The sequence below is a fragment of the Propithecus coquereli genome, unplaced genomic scaffold, assembly GCF_000956105.1.
Source record: "Propithecus coquereli isolate 6110/MARCELLA unplaced genomic scaffold, Pcoq_1.0 Scaffold81, whole genome shotgun sequence".
In the NCBI taxonomy this organism is placed as follows: Eukaryota; Metazoa; Chordata; class Mammalia; order Primates; family Indriidae; genus Propithecus; species Propithecus coquereli.
The window spans coordinates 3,596,404-3,606,916 of record NW_012154285.1 but is presented as its reverse complement, the minus strand read 5'-3'; the positions used below and the strand labels follow the sequence as shown (position 1 = coordinate 3,606,916).

General features: G+C 43.6%; 2 protein-coding genes across 2 annotated transcripts in view; one reads left to right on the top strand and one right to left on the bottom strand.

The window, feature by feature from the left end:
• MPHOSPH9 (M-phase phosphoprotein 9) overlaps window positions 1–281 on the bottom strand; it is a 62,368-nt gene extending 62,087 nt beyond the window's left edge. Inside the window, exon 1 of the mRNA XM_012663405.1 lies at window positions 175–281. Coding sequence (XP_012518859.1) covers window positions 175–281 — 107 coding nt within the window. The remainder of the gene's footprint in view (window positions 1–174) is intronic.
• A 2,431-nt stretch (window positions 282–2,712) lies between these two features.
• LOC105825629 (chromosome unknown open reading frame, human C12orf65) overlaps window positions 2,713–10,513 on the top strand; it is a 15,231-nt gene continuing 7,430 nt past the window's right edge. The window contains exon 1 of the mRNA XM_012663477.1: window positions 2,713–2,927. The gene's annotated coding sequence lies outside the window, so the exon portion shown is untranslated. The remainder of the gene's footprint in view (window positions 2,928–10,513) is intronic.

The following is a 10,513-nucleotide window of genomic DNA, read 5'->3' as shown; positions in this document are numbered from 1 at the left end:
ACTGAAACTATTCTTAACTTAAATAACTGTCCTTGAACAGTTCCCAATCATAATTCTTTTTTTAAAACAAATACAAATCAGTAACTATAACATTCTTTGGATAAGTTGGTAAATTATGCAAATAAAGCTATTTTGATTTGCTGTGACATTAAAGAATATCTACCCCCTTCTTACCTATTGGTATTTAAGTTCAGTCCAAGAGAATGGGGAAAATTTTTGATATCAGATTCTACAGAAGATGAAGTTTTCTGTAAGGTTTTCACCAAGTCAAAATCTCCCATAATGTACAGAAATTGTTATACTCTCTTATTGGAAAATAAAGGTTCTTTGACTGTTTGAGGAAACTGAATCCGTGTCATCTTCAGATGCTTCATCTTCTACCGGCATTTTCAGTTGCTAACATTCAGAACTACGAAATATCCTAAACTTCCAAGAGAGTCTCTGAAAATGAATGACGAGAAAAATACTACTATAAAAAGCCACTAAACCTAGCAAACGTCTTTTCATGGCTTTGGAAACCTTGACTTCTTTCATACAAATTTACATCAAGGATAGCAACATAATTCATAATAACCAAAATGTTATTATCAAATGTCCATTAATAGATGAATGGATAAACAAATGTGGATTATCCATATAATGCAACATTATGTAGCAATAAAAAGGAATGAAACATGCTACAATGTAGATGAACATTGAAAACACTATGTAAATAAAAGCCAGTCACAAAAGACCACATACTGTATGATCTCATTTCTATAAAATATCTAGAATAGGCAAATCCATAGAGACAAAGTAGATAAATGGTTTCCAAGAGCTGGGGGAAGGACAGAAAGGGAGTGACTGCAGTTGGTATGGGGTCTCATTTTGGGGTGATGAAAAAGTTCTGGAATTAGATAGTGGTGATGGTTGTACAACCTTGTGAATATATTAAAAACCACTCAATTGTACACTTTTAAAGGGTGAATTTTATGGTATGCGAACTATATATAGTGCAAAAAAATCTACGTTAAAAGTGATTTGCAAAAGTAGCATATTTTTATGTCATATTTCAGAATTTTACATGTTTAATATCAAAGTTCTAGACACAATTCTATTATGTAACAACTGGAATACTTACAGGCCTTGTTCATTTGTTTAACAAATTCTACCAAGAATACATGTTGGTTTACACAGTGACTAGAACTGAACTACTTCGCATCTAATTTGCATTAAAGAGAGTCAATTAAACACAGCTGCCTCTTCATTGGCTGGACGAACATTTTGCACTATACGACCTTTTGTATATCTGTGCACTTATTACTCCTTAAAAAATAAACTATTTGCTAGACTAAAATTTCACGGAAGCTGGGTATACACTGGCAAATTGGCTGTAACAAATCAAACAATATGCCTCCTTCTCAGGGAATTCATACATTTAAAAAAGCGAGAGAACAAGAGAAAAGGAAGAAAAAAGGGAAAAAGAAAATCTCTGCTGCTTACAAAAGAAAAAGTTTATAAGAGTGCAACAGAGGAAAATTATCTAGTATTTCGGTTCCTCTAGAGTCCCACTTTTCTAGGGCCTGGTTTTATAAAAGCACTACACCAAAAAAAAAAAAAAAAAAAAAAGCCACATCAGTTCATCAAGGAACCATTTCCTTCAGAGACAGGTGTGAAAGCGAAGGGTAACAGGACCTAACTAAGCGAATTTCTCCCCAGTGGCTAATCTCATCGCCAACGACAAACGGGGCACTGAAAAAGTCAGGGGCTGCCCTTTCCAACTGGCAACAGAAATACCTGGATTCAAATCACCTTGCTCTTATACCCGGAAAACAAGCTCTCCAGGGAGGGCGATCTGCAACCCCATCTATTATTTCGCCCGCTGAGGCAATCCGGATACAGTAGATCCAGATGAAAAACCACTAGAAATTCAAGGATGCTTCTCCAGCGGGGGTGGTGTACGGGGGCGGGGGGGGACATTAAAGGAAAAAAGCGACCGCGGGGAGAGAGGGGTGGCTTCAGAGGAGGTGAGGCCAGGTCCTGCCATTCTCGAGCTCACAGCTCGACCTCAACTGCTGGTAGCGGCTTATCGGGTCCAAGTGGGAAGGCGAGGCAGAGCCCATGCAGTCGCCTAAGCCACAGAAAGCGGAGAGGGCGGAGGAAAAGCCACCCCTCCAGCAACAACCGTGACTCCAAAAGGAAGCCGAAGCACCTAGTCCAAAAAAAAAAACCACAAGCCCCCCGCCCCTTGGGAAGGGCTCTCTGCGATTGGTCCGCGCGGGTGTCACTCAAAGATGCGGAGTCTAGAAAAGGCGCTCGGCAGCCTTTTCCAGAGGGCTCCTGTGGGGTCGTGTCACCTGGCAGTCGTCTCCCCTCACTCTGGCCCCCTCAGTACACTCAAAGGTCAGCTAAGACGGTGTCTCCTAAGTCTCATCCCCTGTCTCCCGCAGCCGGCAGCTCATCGCAGGCTGGTGGCCGCTTACCTGGCCGCCGCTCCAGCTGCCGATGTCAGGGTAGAGCGAGCGGCCTCTCGCGACCGTTAAACTCGAGAGAGCGTGCGCGCGCCCGTCGTCTCGCCAGCCATTGGCTGCTGGGAAGGGGGCGGAGACAGCCGAGCGTGGAGGGCGCGTCCTCCCCTTCTGCGCCTCTCCAGCCAAAGAGGGATGTTCGACACCGGGGGAGTGACGGGGTAGGGGGGGTGAGGCGGGGAAACACTGCGGTCAAGTAGCCCCTTCTGATTGGCTCTCTGGGAACCTACCGCGGCCACGAGGGAAAGAAGCTTCAGCTTCTCGCATGCGCAGTTAGTAAGAATGAGCCTCAGGCCGCTGAGGGAAGCCGGGACGAGAGTACGGCGCGTGCGCAGAGCCAGGAACGCGTTGCGAACTCTCTTCTGCGGTGATCCAGGATCTCCCAGAACGTTGGGGGCGGGAGGCCGGTCCTGAGATCAGGTAAGCGTCCGCGGGGAAGCCAGGTACTCTTACGGCTGCCCACGACTCTCAAGGGCTCTGGATAGAGGACGAGGAGCCAGGACGCCTGAGCTTTTCCTGGCTTGCTACCCCGAGTCGCGCAACCAGCTTAGTTGAGGGCCGGATGGCGGTGAGCTGAGCTGGCCCTGACACCTGAGCTCGGTTTCCTCTGGGCCTGATGTACGCTAGGTTGCGGGAGGTCGGACCTGGAGCGTTTCCAGCATCGCGGGGTGGGAGAGCGGAGGAGGGACCGCCCTGTAGAAAACAGTTCCACGGAAGCCCAAGGAGAAAATACAAGGATCCTCCTTTACTTGCTCGGCAGAGTGGGATGGAGCTCTGACCACGCACCAGAGCCTGTTTTAGGCCTGCCACATAGTAGGTGTCAGCACTGCCCTTGCAAGGCGTTTGAAGGGCCACAGAGAACCTGCCCTCCTCCCCGCGGGCCCCCAGCCCTTCTCAAGCGCGCTGTTCAGCCCCCATTCTTCAGCCTAGTTAACCTTTAAGGCTCCTCCAGCTCTCAGATTTCCCTCCAAGCGTCCTGGCCCGTAGTAAAGGGACTTCGCAAGCACTATCACTTAGGTGTGCGGGAAGTGGCACTGAGAAGCCAGGACACGGGAGGTGTATTATATTTGCCCCAGGAATGACAGATCTGCCAAGAGGCATTCCATCTCATCTGAGCCTCCTAAGAATACTTACCAATTCCTTTTCAACAGTAAAAATTCAATCTCTGTCCAAAACCCCATCAGTGTATGTAAGATCTCAAGCTTAAATAAATTGACACATCCCCCCCAATTGTGTTAATCCACCAGTCAGTATTATGCTCCTGTAACACTTAACCAAAACAAAATTATCTTTAAGCACAGGGCTCTGTTTTCAGTGACCATATTTTCAAGCCCACCAAAGAAAAGCAACAGTTTTAGCACTAACTTCAGTTGGTCACACAATCTATTGTTTGAGTCACTGTAGAATCTTGCACCCACAGAATTGAGAAGCGTGAATTCCTGAGACAGCTCTAGGCAGAGAGGTGTGTTTCCCTACAAGAACGATGTTAACCCCACAAGAAAAATAGTAATCCCAAAAGTGAATGCTAGTGATTAGGTATTAACCATGTAAGAGGCAGTAGACGATTGCTTTTGGCTACAAAATCCAAAGGGCTGTGTTCACTTTGGGTGTGCGTTTTTTGTTTTTAGCAGTGTGATTTTAGGTAATTTTTTTAATCCATTAATGTCTTAATAAGCCAACATGTTTAGGAACTAGTATCCTGATTATCTGCATTATCTTGTAAACCGACTCATGCAGTCATGTATTTTGGAAAGGTTATTTACTTCTTACCTTAGGTTTAGCTCTTCGGTAGGGTCTTTATTTAAAAAAATTAAACGTGGAAATTGCCTTTTACTAACAGCACTAGGCAGAACAAATGACTTTCTCAAAGCCTTATCAGCAGATTAAAATGTAGTTTGTAAAGCCAAAAAAATTATTTCCGAATATAGAAAACAGAGTAGAAGGCTTCAGAAATTCAAGTGAATGTGTTAAGTGTAATAACTGTTCATCTAATCTAAATAACCTCCCCCCAATACTGGAGATTTTGCACTACTTATAAGCAGCTTACACCACTATTTTATGGCCTTATGATGGTATGGTTACCATACAATTTTATTATAAGCTAGAATTACTCAAATATTTCTCATTGGTCTCGAAGACTTTAAACTGACACTTTTCGAGTGGAGATCTTTTCTATCTGATCAGGCTGTTCAATAACAGTAGCTGATAATGGCTTGAGGCATTTAGTGTCTTAACCAGGGTGTTACTTTGTGTCATTGATTTTTATGTCCAAACGGTTTATTGTTTGGAGGAACTTCTCCACAGCAAAAAATGTGAAACAATAAAACTTTAATCTTTCCAGTCTTTCATGATTTTTTTTTTCTACATTACATAATTCCTAAAGATACTCATGTTCAAACCAGGACTTACTTCCATGAAGGTGGTTTTTATCCTTCAACATAAGTCTGCTAGGATGTCAGACTGTATTTTTGGCATCATAATAATCTCCTTGGCACCTGATTTCATAGACCAGAATTATGACCCCACCAAATAGCATGTTTTCCAGTAATGTTGTGGTTTCCATGTACTTCTTAAATTGGACCATACCACGTGAAATAATTTGCAGGTCACTGTTGAGGATGCCTTTCGCTCTGAGCTCTAAAACGAAAGCCCACGAAATAATCAGTTTCTGGACTGGGTTTGTGCCATGAGACCACAGCTTATGTGCTAGTGTTAGTCAGAGGTTCTTCAGCCTTGTAGTTAGGGACCTGAAGTGCTACCATGTAATGAGCACTGAGTGCTTATGTTTGTGGCAACATATATGATTTTGTTCTCACCCTAGGTTTAGAAACGAGGAAAAGTGGCCAAAGTTGCAGAGAAAGTGAATCATGGAGTTGAGACATTGAAAGCAGGGCACGCTGACTATAAAGCTCACACTCCTGTGCAGTGTGACCTTTCTGGAACGAAAAAAAAAAGAGGGAGAGTCAAAAAGAGAAAGTTAATGGAAATGAGCTAACATTGCCTATGGAACTAGGAAAAGAACAGGTCTAGGCCGGGCGCGGTGGCTCACGCCTGTAATCCTAGCACTCTGGGAGGCCGAGGCGGGCGGATTGTTTGAGCTCAGGAGTTCAAAACCAGCCTGAGCAAGAGCGAGACCCCATCTCTACTAAAAATAGAAAGAAATTAATCGGACAACTAAAAATATATAGAAAAAATTAGCCGGGCATGGTGGCACATGCCTATAGTCCCAGCTACTCAGGAGGCTGAGGCAGGAGGATCGCTTGAACCCAGGAGTTTGAGGTTGCTGTGAGCGAGGATGATGCCACGGCACTCTAGCCCGGGCAACACAGTGAGACTCTGTCTCAAAAAAAAAAAAAAAAATTGAAAACCTAATGATTTTCCAAAATAAGTCTCCCTGAGATAATCCACACATAGTGTGCATCCCTTATTTTCTTTATATGTGTTAAATACAATAATTTTGAAAGTGCTTTGGGAATGTTTAGGTCCTAAACAAATACAAGGCATTATTAATGGTAATATAAGCTATGACACTTTTAGAAAATGTAGAGTGCTACTGTTGCTGCTTTTTTATTATATGTTTCTGTTTTAACAAGTGTAGTTGATAAATTTTATAAAGTTCCAGGCCAGGCACAGTAGCTCACACCTGTAATCCTAGCATTTGGGGAGGCTGAGGCAAGAGGATGGCTGGGTAGTATAGTGAGACCCCATCTTTACAAAAAATTAGCCAGGCGTGGTGGTGCACACCTATAGTCCCAGCTACTCAGGAGGCTGAGACAGGAGGATCACTTGAACCCAGGAGTTTTTTTAATACGCTTAAATCCAGGAGTTCGAGGTCACAGTAAGCCGTGATGACACCACTACATTCTAGCCAGGGAAAGAGAATGAGAACCTGTCTCCAAAAAAAATTATAAAGTTCCTGTTAGATGCCTTAAATAGAAGAAATGTGATGCACATAAATAGGACAGGTGTAATTCTCTGTGGAAGTTGGTAGAGTGAATTGAATACTTTTCTCTTTAAATACTTCATTAGTTGTCTCTTGAACTCAGCAGCAGGAAGCCTATTAAATTTAGACCAGACAGAATAGTCTCCTTTTCCGCTTGTCCCCCAAAATCAAAGATGACAGCTGTGCGTTTTCTGCTCAATCCATTATGCTTGCTTTGTTTGAGAAATAATTATCTGTAAACACTTACTGTGGATGAAGCCTTCTTTATCTTCATGGTAAAACCCCAAGCCTAGGCAATGACATGGTCTGTTTCAAGGCTATCCTGCAATACTCAGGATTCCATTTGGAGAGGTGTTTCCACCCTTACAAGGACTTCAGGCATCTAGAACTGGAGAATGAGCTAGATGTGAAGGAAAAAGCCTACTTCTTTTTAACTTGCATTTTGCAGGGAGCACAAAACCACACTTTTCAAACGTGAATTATTATCAAGCATTTCCTGGAAAGTCCTTCTCCTCTCACTTACGCTTCTCGTGCCATCAGCTGGCCATTTTGTCTTTTCAAAGCAGCAACATTGCTCCTTGGTCTGTTTAAGCTCACTGTGTTTGATCCTTAACCATGTAATAGATCATTGTTTTGAGACCTGTGGTTCCATCTCCTTATTGGGGAAGAGACAAGATGGTGAGTAAGTAGGAAATCAGCACTCCTGAATTCTGGTCTCAACTCCTTAAATGTTACAAAAATAAGAAACAACAGCTTTTCAAAGTGTCTGTCTTAGCAGCCTGCAGAACTTGCTGATTCCTGTGTTCTAGTGCAACGCTTGTCAAACTGTAATGTGCCTCTGAATCACCTGTGGGTCTTGTTAAAACGCAGGTTCTTCCAAGTGGTGCTGGTGCTGCTGCCGCTACTCTGGACCACACTTTGAGCAGCAAGATTCTAGAGCCACGTCATCCAGCACCGTAGCCACCCGCGCAGTGGCTAGTGAGCGCTTGAAGTGTGGCTGGTCTGAATTGAGATGTGCTATAAGTATGAATACACCCCAAATTTTGAAGACTTTGTATTAAAAAAATTATCTCTTTTTTATATTTATTACATTGAAATAATGTTTTGGATATATTGGGTTAAATAATTCAAATTAATCATCTGCTTTTTATTATTCTTAATGTAACTATTAGAAAATTTAGAATTTCACATGTGGCTAGCATTAGATTTCTATTGGACAACACTGTTTTAGAATATTAACAAAACAGAACACCCAAAAGAACATTTTGGGTGTTCTTTCTTTCCTTCAGATGACCCAGTTTCTCAGTCCCCATGTTACTCTGTCACCTTCTCTGCTAGCTCAAATCAATATTCGTTTCTTTCTTCTAGATGATTTCCTTGCCATCCTGTCACACTCCTCTACACCTTCTCAGTGTCCATCATTGCCATCGTGATCCTAGGGCTCTCGTCAAGCAGCCAGACAATCCTCAATGCCAGGACATAGGCAGCAGCCTTGCTGAAAGCCCCTGGCCATGCCATTCAAAGTGTGGTCCCTGGAGCAGCAGCCTCACTTGAGAGCTGGTTAGAAATGCAGTCTCCAAGAAGGCGTGGCGGCGCATGCCTGTGGTCCCAGCTACTCGGGAGGCTGAGGCTGCGGGACCACTTGAGCCCAGTGCAAACCCAGCCTGAGCAACATAGCACGACCCCCATCTCTTAAAAAAAATGCAGTCTCTGGCCCCACCTTAGAACTAATGAAGCAGTGTCACATTAACAAGGCTCCCAGGTGATTTGTACACACATTAAAGTTTGAGTGATGAGACTGACTGGTGAGAGGTTTAACAGTCATCTTTCCTAAAGCACCCTATTTTGGTTAGCTTTAATGAAATTTCTGCAAGGTTGATAGACCATGAAAGTTGTGGCTAAGGGAAACTAGTGTTTACCTTTCTAAAAAAAAATACTTAAAAAACTGTGAATTTTAGATAAACGGTGTCCAGAAGGCAAGTCCAGAGATTGAAATCGTACGTTTGCTTTACTGAAAATAGACTCAGATATGCTTTATCCCTCTTAGAGGCACGAGAGGACGGGCCTTCCATTATCATCCTCCTTACCTCTCTCCAGAGCGTTAGAGCTCTTGGTGGCACAGTGTCACCTCCATACGTCTAGTTATAGTCTGTGATTGTTTGCTAGTCACAGGCCTTGTGGCAGAGTTGAACATGCCATCCCTGCAGCTAGATGTCTGCCTTGGATCGGGCTGAATGTGGAACTAGAGGAGGGATGACTGGATCCAGTAATGAAGGCGGCCACTTAATAGAATGTAGGTTCCGAGTGATTTGGGGGCATAGGAAAGTTTGAGGATCCCTGCTCCGTAGCATGCCATCCATTCTGAGCTGTGGCATGTATCGTGTTTATGGGTGTCTGAATTTCTCTTTTATGTTACAGGCTCCTTGGGCTCCTGAGGCCCACGCCTGACACCGACTAGACAGATGTTTATAATATTCTTGAACAAATTAGCATTCCCTTTTCTACAGTCCTCAGACTGATTATCTCTGAACTTGACCAGGTTGGAAAGGACTCAGATAATGACAGCAGCTTTAACCTTAACTGTGACCAGCCATTTAATGTGGAAGCCACCATCAAAGGAAAAGTAGGGCCAAGGGGAAGTTGCGGCCGTCACCGAAGCTCACACTTGCAGAAAGGAACTAGGGCGAAGCTGTCATGACTGCTGGTTTCCCTTTACTAGCACTTCTGTGTGCCATTTTTCTTTTTCTCTTTTTTAGTGTCATGATGAGCTATAATTTGAGCTGCTTTTATTGTTTTCCAAAGACTTTGGGGTTGCTCTGTGGGTATCACAAAAACTGAAATCTAATCGGTATTCTTTGGGCTTTGGAGAAGTGGAACCATCGGTGTGTTTGTCATTTTTAGCAGTCATTGGAGTCGGGCCAAAGCTACATGAGATACTAAAAGTGTCTGCAGTCATCTGATTGGCTGCTGGAATTAGCTGTTAAACAAAGCAGCCAGTAACTGAACACTGGGGACCTGCTTGAACTCCAGTTGGATGGGAGACCTTCCAGTGTGTCTGTCAGCTCGGAACTAGGACAGAAAGGTAGAGATTTCAAACAGTGGGCTGGTGACAAAGCGCTCTCCTCCTCTCTGTCCTTTGTCTGGGAGTTTCGCCTTGTCTCAGACTTGCTTCCTCTCTTTGTCACTGTGCTATATACCAGTGCTGCCCTGCCTGTTAGGTTTACTAACTAGCGGAAGAGAAACCCTGAGAGAGGCTTGGACTCACATTCCGTAATGAATCTAACCGGGACGATGAGCTGTCTGATGCACAAAGGAATTGTGCTTTGTGGATTGAAAGCAGAAATAAGGAAAGGGAAATTCTGGACATTGACTTAGTCTATTCGTTTAATCGTTTACAGGTAAGTTGATTCCTCATTGTAGAGATTTCAGAGAAAGTGCCTGAGTTTATCATTTATTTTTTCTTGAAGATACCTCTAAAGTATCTGATACACATTGAACAAAACCAATTTTTAAAGTATCACTTTCATTGGCACATTCTATCTCAAGATACATCCCTTCACAGCCTGGAGCACCTTGCCAATACCATCTTAATTATTACACACTGACAGAACACACTGAATGTCATAAAAAGAAAACACAGGTTTAGACCATAATGTCCGTCATGGAATTGAAAACTAGCACTGACATGGAAAGTACGTTATGTTAGGTTTCACGGTATTTACTTCCCATAGGAACAGCAAAGGTGGAGATGAATAAGTGTGTCATCATTCTAAAGATGACCACTGTCTCTCAGCGCTCTGGGAGGCCAAGGCATGAGGATTGCTTGAGGCCAGGGGTTCAAGACCAGCCTGGGCAACATAGTAAGACCCTGTCTCTACAAAAAATTTAAAAATTAGCCTGGCATGGTGGCACACACCTATAGTCCTAGCTACTCAGGAGGCCGAGGCAGGAGAATCACTTGAGCCCAGGACTTCGAGGCTACAGTGAGCTATGATGATGCCACTGCACTCTAGCCTGGGCAACAGAGGGAGACCCTGTCTCAAAAAAAAAAAAAAAAAAAAAA